Source organism: Squalius cephalus, assembly GCF_949319135.1.
Source record: "Squalius cephalus genome assembly, chromosome: 17".
Taxonomy (NCBI): Eukaryota; Metazoa; Chordata; class Actinopteri; order Cypriniformes; family Leuciscidae; genus Squalius; species Squalius cephalus.
The window spans coordinates 5,876,778-5,891,900 of NC_137138.1; the positions used below are offsets into that span (position 1 = coordinate 5,876,778).

At 37.9% G+C, this 15,123-nt stretch overlaps 2 protein-coding genes across 2 annotated transcripts in view; both read right to left on the reverse strand.

The window, feature by feature from the left end:
* The window catches only part of notch1a (notch receptor 1a), a 35,416-nt gene extending 28,493 nt beyond the window's left edge, over positions 1-6,923 (reverse strand). Inside the window, exons 1-2 of the mRNA XM_079847690.1 lie at positions 6,590-6,923; positions 3,601-3,673 (exon numbers count right to left, since the gene is read on the reverse strand). Of these exons, the coding sequence (XP_079703816.1) occupies positions 3,601-3,673; positions 6,590-6,653 (137 nt within the window). The 5' untranslated portion in view covers positions 6,654-6,923. The remainder of the gene's footprint in view (positions 1-3,600; positions 3,674-6,589) is intronic.
* LOC307144944 (cholesterol 24-hydroxylase-like) overlaps positions 1-15,123 on the reverse strand; it is an 82,996-nt gene that overhangs the window by 58,484 nt on the left and 9,389 nt on the right. The gene's annotated exons all lie outside the window — the stretch shown is intronic.

A 15,123-nucleotide genomic window follows, 5' to 3' on the forward strand; every position in this document is an offset into this window, starting at 1 on the left:
GAAGAGGATCGCAGGAAAGCACGTCACTAAACCATAAACCGTGCATGCAAACCCACACATTAGAAACAAACCAGACACATGACATGGAAGTGAGAGTTTAAGTGAAATATTATAATGCAGAAGTTTCTCAACAAAAGGTAAAGAAGCTGAAGTCATGCTTCCAGACACGAGCTGTTTCACACGGTTTTGGTGCGAGGCCAAATTTAGAACCGTATGTTCATCACATCGATCTGTCTCCTGCTCACACACAGTGTTTCATTCTACAAATAACTTATGCACAACATCACACACACACACACACACGTCTCGTCTAGAGATGATGCATTTAAAACACACCACACAGTAGATTCGCCATCATTAAAATGCCCAGCCAAAAGCTGTCACCAATCCAACCACAACCAGAGATACAAGGTCATACAGCATTCCAGGATTCAAATGACAACTCTGGAATTCTGATTCCATGCTTCCAATTATCCTCCCACCCTCCAGCATTCCGACAGTTCCAGAACTGATGTCAGGTGTTGTGGAATGTTCAGGAGTCAAAGAACATTTTATGATGTTCAAATACCGAAAAAAACATACAAAACACACAGGGACCTTGTTACATTATGAATTGCGTTATGACACACGTTTTGCAGTTGCATTCACATCTCTAAAGCACTGAGCTCGAGGAAAACCAAGCCCAAAAATGTGGAAAAGCATGAAGCAATGAGCTGTTGACATTCTCCAATCATCAGGATACAATCAGGAACATTTGACTTCTAGAAAGACAGAGTGCACTAATGATTTGAGAAATCCTGCCTTTAGAAGAATCAACACAAGACAAAATAATGTTTAAAAAAACTATTTCATTCAATAAAATGTTTTCGCTAATCAGTACATCTGAATGACCATCAAAGACGTGGTGAATGGATGTTTTACAAGACTACAGTGTTATTTTAGTATTATTATAGCATGCATTAATATTTTGAATTAGCTATAGTTTTTATATTTTAATTTTAGTTTAGGTTTTTAGTCATTTTGTCATCAGCTTTAAGTTTTTGTTTTTATATATTTCTATTTGACTATTTTTTATTTCAGTTTTAGTTATTTTAGCACTTAAACTTAAACCTATTTTATTTCAGTTAGTTGCAAAGGCAACATTTTTACATTTTTGTTTAAGTTTTTCAAGCTGAATTTCTTAATCTAATATTCATTTAATTTCAATTAACAAAAGTGATTTTTAATTGTTTTAGATAATAACAACACTGCTGCGCGTACATAAGCCTTCGCTAATACATAACACCTCCATAACTCTGACCACACCTAAAAATACTTGAAATAAGTGGTTTTAATATGGCATCACCCAAATAGGTCAGGTTTCCTAGTATAGAAAGAGTATGTAATCTAGTATGACTATAGACTGTCAGAGTTTCACCACTTCGCATGAAGATTATTTGCTTGATAAATGAGCCTGTGTCATCAAAGATCATTACAGGAACACTTAACTAGGACATCCTCTCACTAAATGTCAGAAGTTCATGTGAACTTTAACAAGTTCAAGCAATGCCGACCTCAATTCAGATGCAACAAGCCAGAGAAATCCCCACACGCTTACGCACTCACAAACACTGACGATTTACAAACAATTTCCAAGGCTGAGATTCGGATCACAGGAAAGGCGTCAAAGTTCAGATGAGATATTTCTGGGATAAAAAAATATTTCTGCTCTTCCTGTTTATTGACGGGATCATCACAACAACAGGATGTTCAGGGTTTGACCCCCACTGAATGAGTGTGCGCAAGCAACACAACAGATAAAATCTCTCTTTTCCTTTCTTCTTTGCTATAGAAAGAGTATGTAATCTAGTATGACTATAGACTGTCAGAGTTTCACCACTTCGCATGAAGATTATTTGCTTTATCAATGAGCCTGTGTCATCAAAGATCATTACAGGAACACTTAACTAGGACATCCTCTCACTAAATGGTCCTAGTATGATTCATGCATTAATTAGAGCCACTTGCTAAGGCAATTATCACTGTTATTATTGCTCATACTCCGGGTCATAAACTTGAAAGGAAAAAAAAAAAACCATAGATTTGCACTGAACATCTGAGCTTTATGAACCATCAGACCAGTAAGCAACCTCACATTCTTAAAAATAAAGGTTAAAAGGGGGTTTTCACAGTGATGCCACAGAAGAACCCTCGGTGAACCGTTTTCTTAGTGTGAAGAACATTTAAAAAAAAACTAAAGAACCTTTTTTTCACCATTAAGAACCTTTTGTGGAATGGAAAGAATCCATGGATGTTAAAGGTTCTTCATGGAACCATAGATGCCAATAAAGAACCATTATTTTTAAATTCAACATAATGGGAGCAACTTATGCACAGACAAAAACGCATTTTTTCATCAAAAAAGGCGGAAAATCATAGCAACCATCTATAATAAACTAGGAACCACCAAGCAAACATCCCTCGCAATCAAAATTCAATTTTATTTTGAACTTGAAAGTGTAAAAGTGACAAAGGATATGGCAATCTTTTCCTAGATTACATTTTCGCAAGATTAAATGGAGAAAGAGAAATGCGACTAACAGTCTCACACACTTGTTTGCATTTGAATTTCCCCACTTTAAAGCGTCTCACACACACACACACACACACACACACACACACACACACACACACTGAGGCCATTCTCATGAGCTCCTGCAATCTTATTACCCCCTCCGCCATCTGCCCTCCAAAAAAAGACACCATTCACACACAGAGCCTCCCGAGAGTGTAAGAAAACAGATAAAAGCAAAAAAGACTGAAATAAACAACAAAATCTGATTTTGATGGGAAAAATCATAGGAAATCCTAGTGTATGCATCCTATAAGAACAGATGCAAGTTTTATTCCATGCTTGCTAAGTGTGTGTGTGAGACAATAGGAGGTGAGGGCCAGCTGTTGGGTTGAATGGCATGAATAGACATTGACAGAAGCAGCGTCCCACTGCAGCAGGGCACCAACGGACTACTGGGGGGTTGGTAGGGGGGTCTTTTATCTAAGTTTGAAACCAAATGACTATGGCCGCGTGCATGTTCGCACATGCGCACACACTCACACACTCGAAAGATGCTGAGAGCTTTGTCTGGTTGCTAAGAAGGGTTTGGTCCTACAGATGGAATCCCAACATGGTTGATCACAGCTTACAAACAAATACACAGGTATACACACACTTTTCTTTAAACACATGGTCTTTTACTATCATTTTACTAGGCAAACTGAAAAAAAATAGATAAATAATAGAAATAGAGAATTTTCCTGTAAAACACACTTTATTTAAAACTCAATATTATGTGCGTTACACTCTTTCAAATAAAGGTTCTTCAATGTTCAACAAGGAACTGGTGCATGTATAGTTGCTGTATGGTTCTTTGGAGATTCAAAAAGTTTTTCAGATCCGCATTTTGGAGTCTAGCACCAAAGAATAAATGGTTTTCCACAGAACTAGAGAATAAAAACTTCCTAAACTCTCCAAAAGGGGGTTTTCCCATAGAAGAACCATTTTGGGTTCTCCAAAGAACCTTGAACAGTTAAGAGTACAGCTTTAATGCTTTTGTAACGTACCTGCATGATGCTTCTCCGCTCGGCTTGAGCTCGCATATTCCTCCATTCTGACAGTATTCTGAGCATCTTTGCCCTAAACAAACACAAAGAGCTGTTAGTGCATCCCAGCAGTCAAGTAAACCACACAAATCACCAGTAACCAGGTCATACCTGCACCCACCCACCCACCTGTACAACCCATAGCACACCTGTCAATGCAAACACACATGCTAACTCCTTACAAAAGAACCTTGCCACCTACAGACATCAATAAAGGCCCCGGAGCCCTTTGTTTTGTGGCCCCGATGGAGAGCCACTGGCCTTTTGTTGAATTGTGAATAACTGACTTTGATGGGGGACTGGAAGGGAGGGGGGTTCTTGATGAATGGTTCTTGACTATTCATCTAAAGAGATCCTGAAAAATCCAGTTATCTAACACTGAGCCTGGAAATAGCTCCACATTCTCTACAATTCCCTCTCCATGTGGCAGTCAGCCTTTAACAAGGGTTTAAACTCAGAATACAGTCCTTCCTGTTTCAGTATTAATATATCAGCTTCACACTGGTTTAAGTTTAGCTGACAGTGTTGGGATGTGCACATTTGACTTTGAGTGAGCATTCAATATGGTTTAATAAGTCAAATGTGTCCAATGATGGAGGGAAGTGTATTTTTTTTAGCAGGAGCGTGCAACGTCACACTTTAGGGATTAACAGCGAATCGAAGCCAGTCACCATAAAGCGCAGTTGTGCACTTGTTGAATGAAACCAGCTGCCTGCAGGCCGTCTTTAATTGGTAACGACTGTCTAGAGACAAAGCTCTTAGTCAAAACCCTCAGATTGGTCCTTATTATAGATTACACCACTGGTACTAATTCTCCTTTTTTTCTTTATCTTTTGTTTCTGATTCAGATGTTGCACAACTTTAAACTTCTATGCACAGACTAGGCCGCACAAATGGATTTCAAATACTTTCAAACTTACTAAGCTAATTTTTGGCTGAATAAGTGGTCATTCCTAGTTATGGGAAAGTCATTTTATCGAGATTGCCAAATAAATATTTTTAAGTTAAGCATTTTTTCTATGCTTTTCCCAGGAGTTATTCAATAATAGTATTTAATCACATTAAATAATAAAACGAAATGGAAGTTAAAGGGATAGTTCACCCAAAAATGAAAATTCTGTCATTATTTACTCACAAAGTAAGTTGAAGTTGCTCCAAACCTGTATGAGTTTCTTCAGTTGAACACAAAAGAAGATATTTTCAAGAATGTCGGCAACCAACAGTTTATGGACCCCGTTGACTTCCATAATGTGGAGAAAGTAAAATACTATGGCATTCAATGGGGTCCATCAACTGGTTGGTTACCGACATTCTTGAAAATATCTTCTTTTGTGTTCAGAAGAAGAAAGAAAATTATACAGGTTTAGAACAACTTGAGGGAGAGTAGATGATGACCGAATTTTCATTTTTGGGTGAACTTTCCCTTTAAGTAATAAAAAATAATCAATTATAAGCTACTTTTCCAGAAGTTCCTTACATTTTCAATGCCCATGGGTCATCTTTGAAGTATCATGTTAATAACATGGTAGCCTACATGAATGTATACATATTGGCTACACCAAAAGTACCATGGAATTGCCATATTGGTACAATATTGGTCAAACAAATACAATTATTGTACCGTGGTGCCCCCACAGAACTTCTTGTTAGCATAATTTCTCTTTCTTCACTGGTTTACCTCAGGCTTGAAATGTGAAGAATTTAACATTAATAGGCGTCTGTTTCGTTTCCTATCCCTTCTGCCTAGTTGTGTCATTTCCCTGTCTGTCTTCTCTCGGTTCCTCTACGGGAGCGTGGCCTGGTGGAGCGTCGCGCGCGTGTGAGGAGGAGGAGGAGGAGGAGGAGGAGGAGGAGGAGGAGGAGGAGGAGAGAGGAGAGAGAGAGAGAGAGAGAGAGAGAGAGAGAGAGAGAGAGAGAGAGAGAGAGAGAGAGAGAGAGAGAGAGAGAGAGAGAATGGGGCTAGGGGCGCGCGCGACAGCTGCAGAGCCCACGCCGCGCGGACAAAAGGAATCAGAGTCCAGCACGAGCCTATAAAACACTGTCTCGAGCCATTGTTTACCAGCGCACGAGAACAACAGCACAACCCCCTCCTCCTCACCCTCCCTTCATTCATTCACTCACAGATCGCTTTCCTCCAGACTCCACACACAATGCAACTCAATCAACATCAGGGACACCAGACAAAAAAAATCCTGAACACTAAAAAACCACCACAATAACTTCAGAAATCAAGCACTTACACTGTCATAAAGTTCTGAAGTTACTCATCCTTAACGTGAAGATATGCATCTGTGATCTTTACATTAATAACAAGAACAGCAACTATTCGCCAAAGTTACATTAGTGAATGAACAAGTTAAAAAGAGAGATTTTAGACACAATGGAAACACTTCTTGAGGCGGCTGTCAAAAAGTGGTCCAATTTACCCCAAATAGACTAAATTAATCTTCTTCTGAATTACACTTTGAATTCAACAGAATCAATAATGAATATCAATTTATTATAGGCCTACTAGAAAGAAAGGGCGAGCGAGTTGTAATATATTAATAACTTACTGAAAGTCTATGTTATTGTTTTCTGTGTTGGTTTTTACAATTGATACCTTGATGATATTTGTAGTTTGTGACTTTTTCATTGATGCTTTGGTACTATAGTTTCATGCAAAAAAAAAAGAAAAAAAAAAGCCAATAAAGTAGGCCTAGGCTACTTGACATAAAAAATAATGGAAATGAAATAAAGAGTTGTGAAAGACAATAACTTTAAAGTGTTTATCCCAATATCAGACTATTCTGTGCAACAAGTGACCGTCAAAGCTCAAGTTCTGCAGAAATATCTCCGAGCAAAACAAAACAAGAACAGTTTGGAAATATCAAATGAATCAAAACAGAGTCATATGACTAAATGCATATCATTTAACAAAAGTTATTAGAGTTGCATTGATCTTTGATACCTTGTGCCACCGTCGCGAGCGATGCTGCCGTCAGTAGCGTTAATTTCACCAAGAAACGGTTCATAACTCCGCCTCGGCGTTACAACTTCTTTAAAATCCTTTCTGAGGTTCTCATAGATCCCCTGAAGTCTTCTTTAAATCTCCCCAAAAGTGCAAAAGAGTTTGAATAAATATCCGTGTTAATTAATAAATAAATCCCAGTGTCTCTCGAGAGCGTCTCTTGTCGCTGCTGCTCGTGGGAACTCTGCTTGATTCTCAGCTCGGAGCGCGCGTGAGCGTGCGCGTGCGCTGATGTCACTGTCGCGTGGGACTCTGGACGTCGCGAGCTCTTCTGAGCTGAACGACTTCTCACGCTCGAGACGGAAAGCGCCCGCCCCTGTTATCCATCCGCGCAGGTACTGAGAGAGAGAGAGAGAGAGAGAGAGAGGAGAGAGAGAGAGAGAGAGAGAGAGAGAGCGAGAGAGAGAGAGAGAGAGAGAGAGAGAGAGAGAGAGAGAGAGAGAGAGAGAGAGAGAGAGAGAGAGAGAGAGAGAGAGAGAGAGAGAGAGATTTCCTTCAAATTAATGTGCATTTGAAAAAAAAAAAGAGAGTGAACACTCCCTGCACAGTTTAGTTTCACCGCAAGGGAAGAAAAAAAAAAAACTTTCTCACACTTTCTTCCCAGGATAAATGTGGGATATGCAGGTTTATTCCTGTCCCATCTAGAGGATTGAGGAGGGACTAGGGCGGATCACTGCTTTCTGTTGGCGCCAGTTCAGACCCAAAGAAAAGGGGGGAGGCCTCATTAACAAATCAAGACCCAATGCTGAAAGTGTGTGTGTCCTTTGTCGCCCGTTTCTAAAGGAGGGAAATGTTTTTGCATCACCAGCTAAGAGTTTTTCGGACATGGTACCATTGTAATGCCATGGATGTGTGCATGTGCAATAGTAATACTATGTTTTCCTTACATGGTACCATGGTAACACTAGCTTTTTGGATATACCATTTTTGTTTTGAATGTTTAATAACATATTTTCTTTTGTATGTTTTTGAACTCATTAAAAGTACTTTGGAGTATCTAATCTAAATGTATGTGCACATTTTAAAGAGAAATCAAAATTGAAGTTTTTTTTGGCTTTTAGTATAAATATGTTAGCCTGTTACACTACTGTTATCTATATGCTAGTGTGCACCAAAACAATGACAAAATTCGCATTTAGTCGATAAAAGCATTCAAAAACTCAAGTTTCTCAGTTTAGCATCTCACCAGATTTTCTGTCCAATCAAATGCTCTCTAGAATCTGAAGCTCCGCCCCCTTCATTATAAATCAACCTGAAGCTGCGGCTTAAATCGGTCACTTGTTCATACATTTACTGTTTTCTACATGGTGAATAATGCACTATATAGGGGATAGGGAACAATTCAGACAGTGTAAATATGCTTTCCATTGGGGCGAATGAAGTCTGGTTTCACGTTAGTGACACGCGAACGGCCGCAGCTCCAGTGATCGAGTCGACGCAGACCACAAAACATATCGGACCCATTTGAATTTTCTATTTTGAAGCGATATGGGGGAGATTAGGAGGAGAAACGGTTAGAGATTATGAGGAAACTGCAGCTTTACCGAGCTCAACAGCTCTTTCCGAGCTGTGATATAAACTAAACGCTATTGGCTATTTTTAAAAAGGGGAGGGGCTGTTCGATATGTCCCGCCCTGACTTCCTGTTTCAGTGAAAATTACGTCAACACACTGAATAATGCTGCGCGTTTTAAGGCACTTCAGTGGGCCTTTAATAATTTAGTAAGACCGTAGACCTACTTCAAACAAGTAGGCTTGATTGCATGTTCACACACACACACACACACACAAACACACACACATATATATCATACACACATACTGTATACTAATATCATTGTTTTTCCATTTCTCAGATACAGTCACTTTGCATGGTACCACCTTACTATGGTACTTTTTTGTAAATGTGAGCACTGTTGCTTAGTCATAATCTCTTTGTCTCTCACTCTTTGGCACTTCAATAGTCATCTCTAAAATGATCAATAAGAAGTAAAGATCAATATGTCAGAAGAATTCCCCTTTGTATGACCTATAGTTGACCTACACTGTACTTACGATCTTATAAGCGTTGAGTGCTATCGTTTCTCTTTTAATGTTTCTATTTACAATCCATATAAATGCACTAATGCGATTTATATCCTATTGTTTTTGTTCATGTACAAGTTTGTTTGCCTTTTTCCCCCCTTTTTTTTTTTTTTTTGGCATGAAACTGCATGTGTAGTTTCATTGCCTGAGGAATCATAGTAATGACACGTCATGTTTGACAGCACCCACGATATGTGTGCATGTCTGTGTGTGTCGGCCCGTGGGAACCGTTGTATTGTGGAATCTGCAACCGCAGGGCATTAAAAAAAAAAGTTGAATGAGAGGGCGAAAGTGTGCCAAAACTGTAACTGACGAATGTTAGATGACTGTTGACGAGCTTAGGAGACAAATAACCTCTCTTCGTGCCACTGAAGTTTCATTTTGATTCCTAAATGCAAATCTCAAAGTGTTCGAGGAAAGTTTAAGGTTCAAAAAGTCACCTAAATGCACTTAGCCTACTTTGATTTGAGAACAGCGGTACTTCCTTTTTCCTCTGTTCCTAAAACTCCCTTCCTTCCCATTTGAACACACTCATTTCACAGGGACAGAGGGTTTGAGGTTTGCATGGGTGATGCTGAAAATTGTGCTGTTTTTAAAACAAGACAACATTTTTGTCTTGTTTACCAGTAAAAACATGTAAACAACCTTAAAACTAAATCAATTTACTTTAAAGTTTTTTGTTTGTTTATCTTTTTCTTGTTTTAAGCGAAAAAAACGTTTACTGTAAACCCTAATGCTTAAAATAATTAATTGGTTTGAGTAGGGTAAACTTAAATTAAACACATTAGTTCAGTCAAATTAACTTTTATGAGTATTTATAACTTTCTTTTTCTTTTGAGTTCACAACTGACACAATATGAGTAATCTGAATTGTTTAATAGTTTTGAGTTTTATGAACTTGATTCTTTTAATTTAGACAAACTTAAATATAACTAAAACTCCCGGGATTTCTATTTCCCAGCATGCTTTGCCATGACACTCGAAAGGGAGTAAATGCTAATATTGTTATAGAATGGTTTTTTGTGCAAGATTGAATGTTAAATTGGAGATTTGATGTTTTGCTATGCTAGAAGAGTTTCTGTTATTTGCCGTTTTTTGGGGGTGACAAGTGGAGCATGAGCTTAGTTTGAGAACATATATATATGTTAAATGTAGACTGTCATACTCATTCAGTAATTGCTATGCTATGGCTATCAAGGCATTGTTACCAATTAGCAAGTAAGCATTTACTGAATAAGGTATTAAAGCCGGCCAAGTTTCCACTACTAAAAAAATTTAAGTTGAGATTACATAATTTTAAATTAAATGTATGAATAAGCTTACACAAATATTTCAAGTTAAGAGTAATTAAAATGTATGAGTACAAACTAAAAAATCTGCCAGTTCTGCTAACTAAAACTTTGAATTACTTAACTTAAAATGTTTTATGTAACTGATGTATTGCAGTGCAGCTTAAAGGGAATTGTTATATACGGAGATCAAATTATTTGAACAAAACAACATGGGCCAGAAAAACTGTGGTCAGGTTAACCAGCACAGGGTCCAGTCATGATCAAAGAGCAGCGGACAGTGAGTGTGACTGCGTTTAAACACCGTCTGTCACCTACTAGATCCTGAACGAGTGAAGTACTGTAATCACCTGACGAATTTCACACTACACACTGTGAACGAGTCTTCGCATGCCGTCCTGATGCATCTGTGCCATCCCTCCCCCTCCGAGAGCTTGAATAAAGATAAAGCTTTATTTGCATTTCTAAAGCTGATGAGAGACACAACCCCCATTGGAGAAATCTCAAATCTGAGCTGAGCATGCCTGTACTCTTTACCCTACAGCATGCATGTGTGTGTGTGTAAACATTTACATTTATTTATGCATTTGGCAGATGCTGCGACTTGCATTGCATTTCAGGGTACACATTTACATTCTTATCAGTTCTTGCTTTGCCTGGGAATTAAACCCACAACCTTGGCGTTACACATAACTAAACACATATATGAACAGTATATCAGGATTTAAGAGAGATCTGGCTGCAGCCACACACACACACACACACACACACACACACACACACACACACACACACACACACACACACACACACACACACACACACACACACACACACACACACACACACACACACACACACACACACACACACACACACACACACACACACACACACACACACACACACACACACACACACACACACACACACACACACGGTGTGAAAGACACTTCACGCTTCATGGCAGGAAACAGGCCCAATTCACACAGAACCGGGATCTGAACCCACAAATGAGTGACTGTAAAATCTGCTGCTGACTTCCTGAATATATTTATAGTCTCTTGCTGTGATCATGACGCATAATGACTTCAATCATCATTTTAACTTTCTTTTAACACTTTAAAAAGACCTCGACTGCTTTGGAACACATTTAGGTCACATTTAAGTAAAGACAAACCTGAAAAAACATAGACAAAAAGTTGTTATTTTAAATGCATGCACTCATGTTTATCAAAGCTGAAATCATCTGATAATCTTCTCAGACTGTGAATTCATGTGAGTGTGTTTGTTTGTGAGAGTGTGTATATATAAAGATCTCATATTTCAGTGCCACCAACAACATCTCAGCATCTCACAGATCCGTTTCTCAATTCAGTGTTAAAAGATTCACATCTTTTCGAGTCTGGTCTGGTCTGGTCTTGTCTCTGGATGGACTTTTATATGTAGAGTTTCAAGAAACACAACATTTAGTTTGTTGAATTGTGTTTTGAGTGAAGCAAAGTTGGCAATCTGAAAAATGAAGATACTGCAGATGGATTGCATATACATTCAGAATAGCATTGATAACGTTTAGAAAAAAGTATAGCCAAATTAGGGTTAACAGAATTATTTATTATGTTTTATTGGTAAAGAATAGTGTGTTTTAAATGTTTATTATATATGTGTGTGTGTGTGTGTGTGTGTGTGTGTGTGTGTGTGTGTGTGTGTACACAGCCGTTCAAAAGTTTGGGGATTGTAAGATTTTAAAAATGTTTTTGAAAGAAGTCTCTTTTGCTCACCAAGACTGCATTTATATGATTAAAAAATACAGTTAAAACAGTAATATTGTAAAATATTATTACAATTAAAAATAGCCATTTTAAATGTGAATGTATTGTAAAATGTGATTTATTCCTGTGTTCAAAGCTGAATCTTCAGTGTCAGAAATCAGTCTAATGCTGATTTGCTGCTCAAGAAACATTTCTGATTATTATCAGTGTTGAAAACAGTTTTGCTGCTTCATATTTTTGTGGAAACCGTGATACTGTTTTTTCTTTCTTTCTCGGGATTATTTGATGAATAAAAAGAACAGCATTTCTATACTGTATATCTCGCTTTATCCCATCTTATTCCCTTCTCATTGTCTCGCCTTTTCTGTCTTTCTTTTTTCATCTCTCATCTTGTCTCTTCTTTTCTATTCTCATTGCATCTCTTCTCATCTATTTTTTATTTAAATAGAGTAATACTTATTTAGATTTTTGTGTGTATCTCTTCTCTTCTCATTTGGTATGTTTGTCTCTTGCTGATGTGTGTGTGTGTGTGTGTGTGAGGGTTTTGTTTCTCAGCTGTTGGCTGTATCATTTTCTCTAAGTCTCCGACAACTGGTGTCCAGACCTCGCCCTGGGGTTGGTCCTCTCGCTTTCCAAAAACAGACTCCTTAAACACTCCCGGGGCTTTGGTTGACTTATCGAGCGCGTGTTCTGTGTTCTTGCCAGCGTCTTGTGGAGGTTGTACAGCATTTGGCATGAGCCGTCTCTGTCTGTGCTCTTGTTGAAGGTTTTAAGTTGCTCACCATTTAGACAGTGTCCTTGAGACAAACTCAACTCCTGCGGTCTCAGAAAAAAAGGTACAAAAGCTGTCACTGGGACAGAACCCTTCAAAAGGGTTCTAATATGTACACTTTTGGAACTAATATGTACACTTTTGGTTCCTTTGAGGGACTAAAATGCAGTCTTTAGGTACAAAGGTGTACCTTTTGAAAGGTACGGCCACAGTGACAGCTTTTGTACCTTTTTTTCTGAGCGCTCAGCATCCTCCAAAACATCTCACAGCATTCTGCTCATAGCACTCGCTCCGTCTCCTTGACCTCGCTCTCAATCCGTCCTCTGCCATCTCGCTTTACTCTCTCTTTCTCACGCTCAGAGCGGATGTGTGTCTCTGCCAGGAGTGTGTCGATCATATAACATTTCACTTTGAGCCCATCAATGAGAAGAAGATTTTACTCTCACTCACTCAGATGCACAGCAGGGGTTGTGTGTTCATGCATCATTTTCTAAGTAGATGCATCAGGCAAGTGTGTGTATCTTCATGTGTGTTGATCTGTCTGGTCAAATGTATATAATATTCAAATATTATATAGACTGTACAGTTCAAAAAAGTTGTTTTTTTTTTGTAAGTTTTATTTTTTATGTATTTCTAGTTAATAATTTTAGTATTTAAGTTTTCTGCCAAGGCAACATTTCAATTTTTTTGTTTAGTTTGTTTTTCAACTAATAACTTAAAATTAAGATTCAACACAACGTGTGCACATCTAACGGGCAAAAAAGCTCAATGAGGGTGTTCAACCACAAACATTTTTTTAAAAAGAAAGGAAAGTTTGCACACCACAGCCTAAAAAATAGAAACATATTTATCTCATGCTCCTTATCAGTTTTTCATCTTTTTTTAAAAATTTTTTAGACAGCTCTTTTTCAATTAAAATAAATGTTTTTTAATACTTTTAGTAATAACCCTGGTAAAATATTTCTTTTTGAAAGAAATTAATGCTTATTCAGCAAAATTGATCAAAAGTGACAGTGAAGACATTTGTTATAAGATTTATATTTCGAATAAATGCTGTTCTTTCAAACTTTCAATTGATCAGAGAAATAAAAAATAAAATAAAAAAATGCCTAAATAAGCCTTGATGAGCAGAAGAGACTTCTTTCAAAAATATTTTGAAAATATGAATTATTCCAAACTTTTGACTGATATACATTTTGTATCAAAAATTTCTCTAAGAAAAATAGGCTACTTTGGAGAAATAAAAATAGACAGCTCAGATTCATGAATATTTGTTACCTGACTTTCCTATGGGAAAATGTGAATATAAATAGTGTTGTATGTGATGAGTGAATGTGTGCTGCTGTCCTTCTGGATAAATTTAATCACACACATGTGTGTGAGTTGTTTATGTGTGTATTTACATAGTGTGTGTGAGAGACAGCAAGCCTGCTTTAGGACCACTCGTAGCAGACAGCTGTTGTAGTGAAATGCTAACCACGCTAAATGCTAATGTGTTTAATGGTTAAAGGCCGTGCGAGCGGACAGTCCTCTGAACCTGACACTACAACCCCTCGACACACACACACACACACACACACACACACACACACAGGAATCCTGAGGTTAAAAGACGGGAAACATGAGCGCGCACGGTTCAGAAGCAGGAAACTCAACAACATCATCATGAGGTTTTTCAGCTAAACCACATTAAACATGATTTGACTAAACTAGTTGAGTTCTACTTGAAGATTTCGGCTATATTTGTTGTTCTAATAATAACTTTTGAAATAAGTCTCTTATGCTCATCAGGACTGCATTATTAATTTTATCAAAAATACAGTAATTATTACAATTTAAAATAACCGTTTTCTTTTTTAATAAGTTAAAACGTAATTTATTCCTGTGATCAAATCTGCATTTTCAGCATCATTACTCCAGTCTTCAGTGTCACATGATCCTTCAGAAATCATTCAATGCTGATTTGCTTCTCAAAAAAACATTTCTGGTTATTATCAGTGTTGAAAACAGCTGTGCTGCAGCTTCATATTTATTTCTGGAAACCATGCTATTTAAAAAAAAATTTGTTTAGAATAGCATTTATTTGAATCAGAAATAACATTATGAAATGGCTTTTCTATCACTTTTGATCAATTTAATGCGTCCTTGCTGAATAAAAGTATTAATTTCTTTCCAAACAAAAAATCTTATTGACCCCAACTTTTGCCTGGGTCAGTTTAGAAGTCACTAAAAATGTTTGCCTGCAGAAAATTCAGTCAGTGACACTGACCTTTTGCTCTTTGGAGGAGGAGTGCATGTGTGTTTGTTGGGGAGAAGCTGGTTCTCATGGTCTGAAGTCTCATGGGACACTGCGACAGATGTGACGTCTCTCGCTCTCACACACACACTGCAATCCTACACTGCCCATGTTCATGTGCACATCCTTCTCATACATGTCCATTTGTTTACCATGTGCGTGTGTGTTTGCATGCACCTGCACACGTGTGCGCACATGTCTGCATTGCATGCGGACAGGCTGTGTGAAACGGCACAGTTAAAGGCTCTGGGTGTGTTTGTG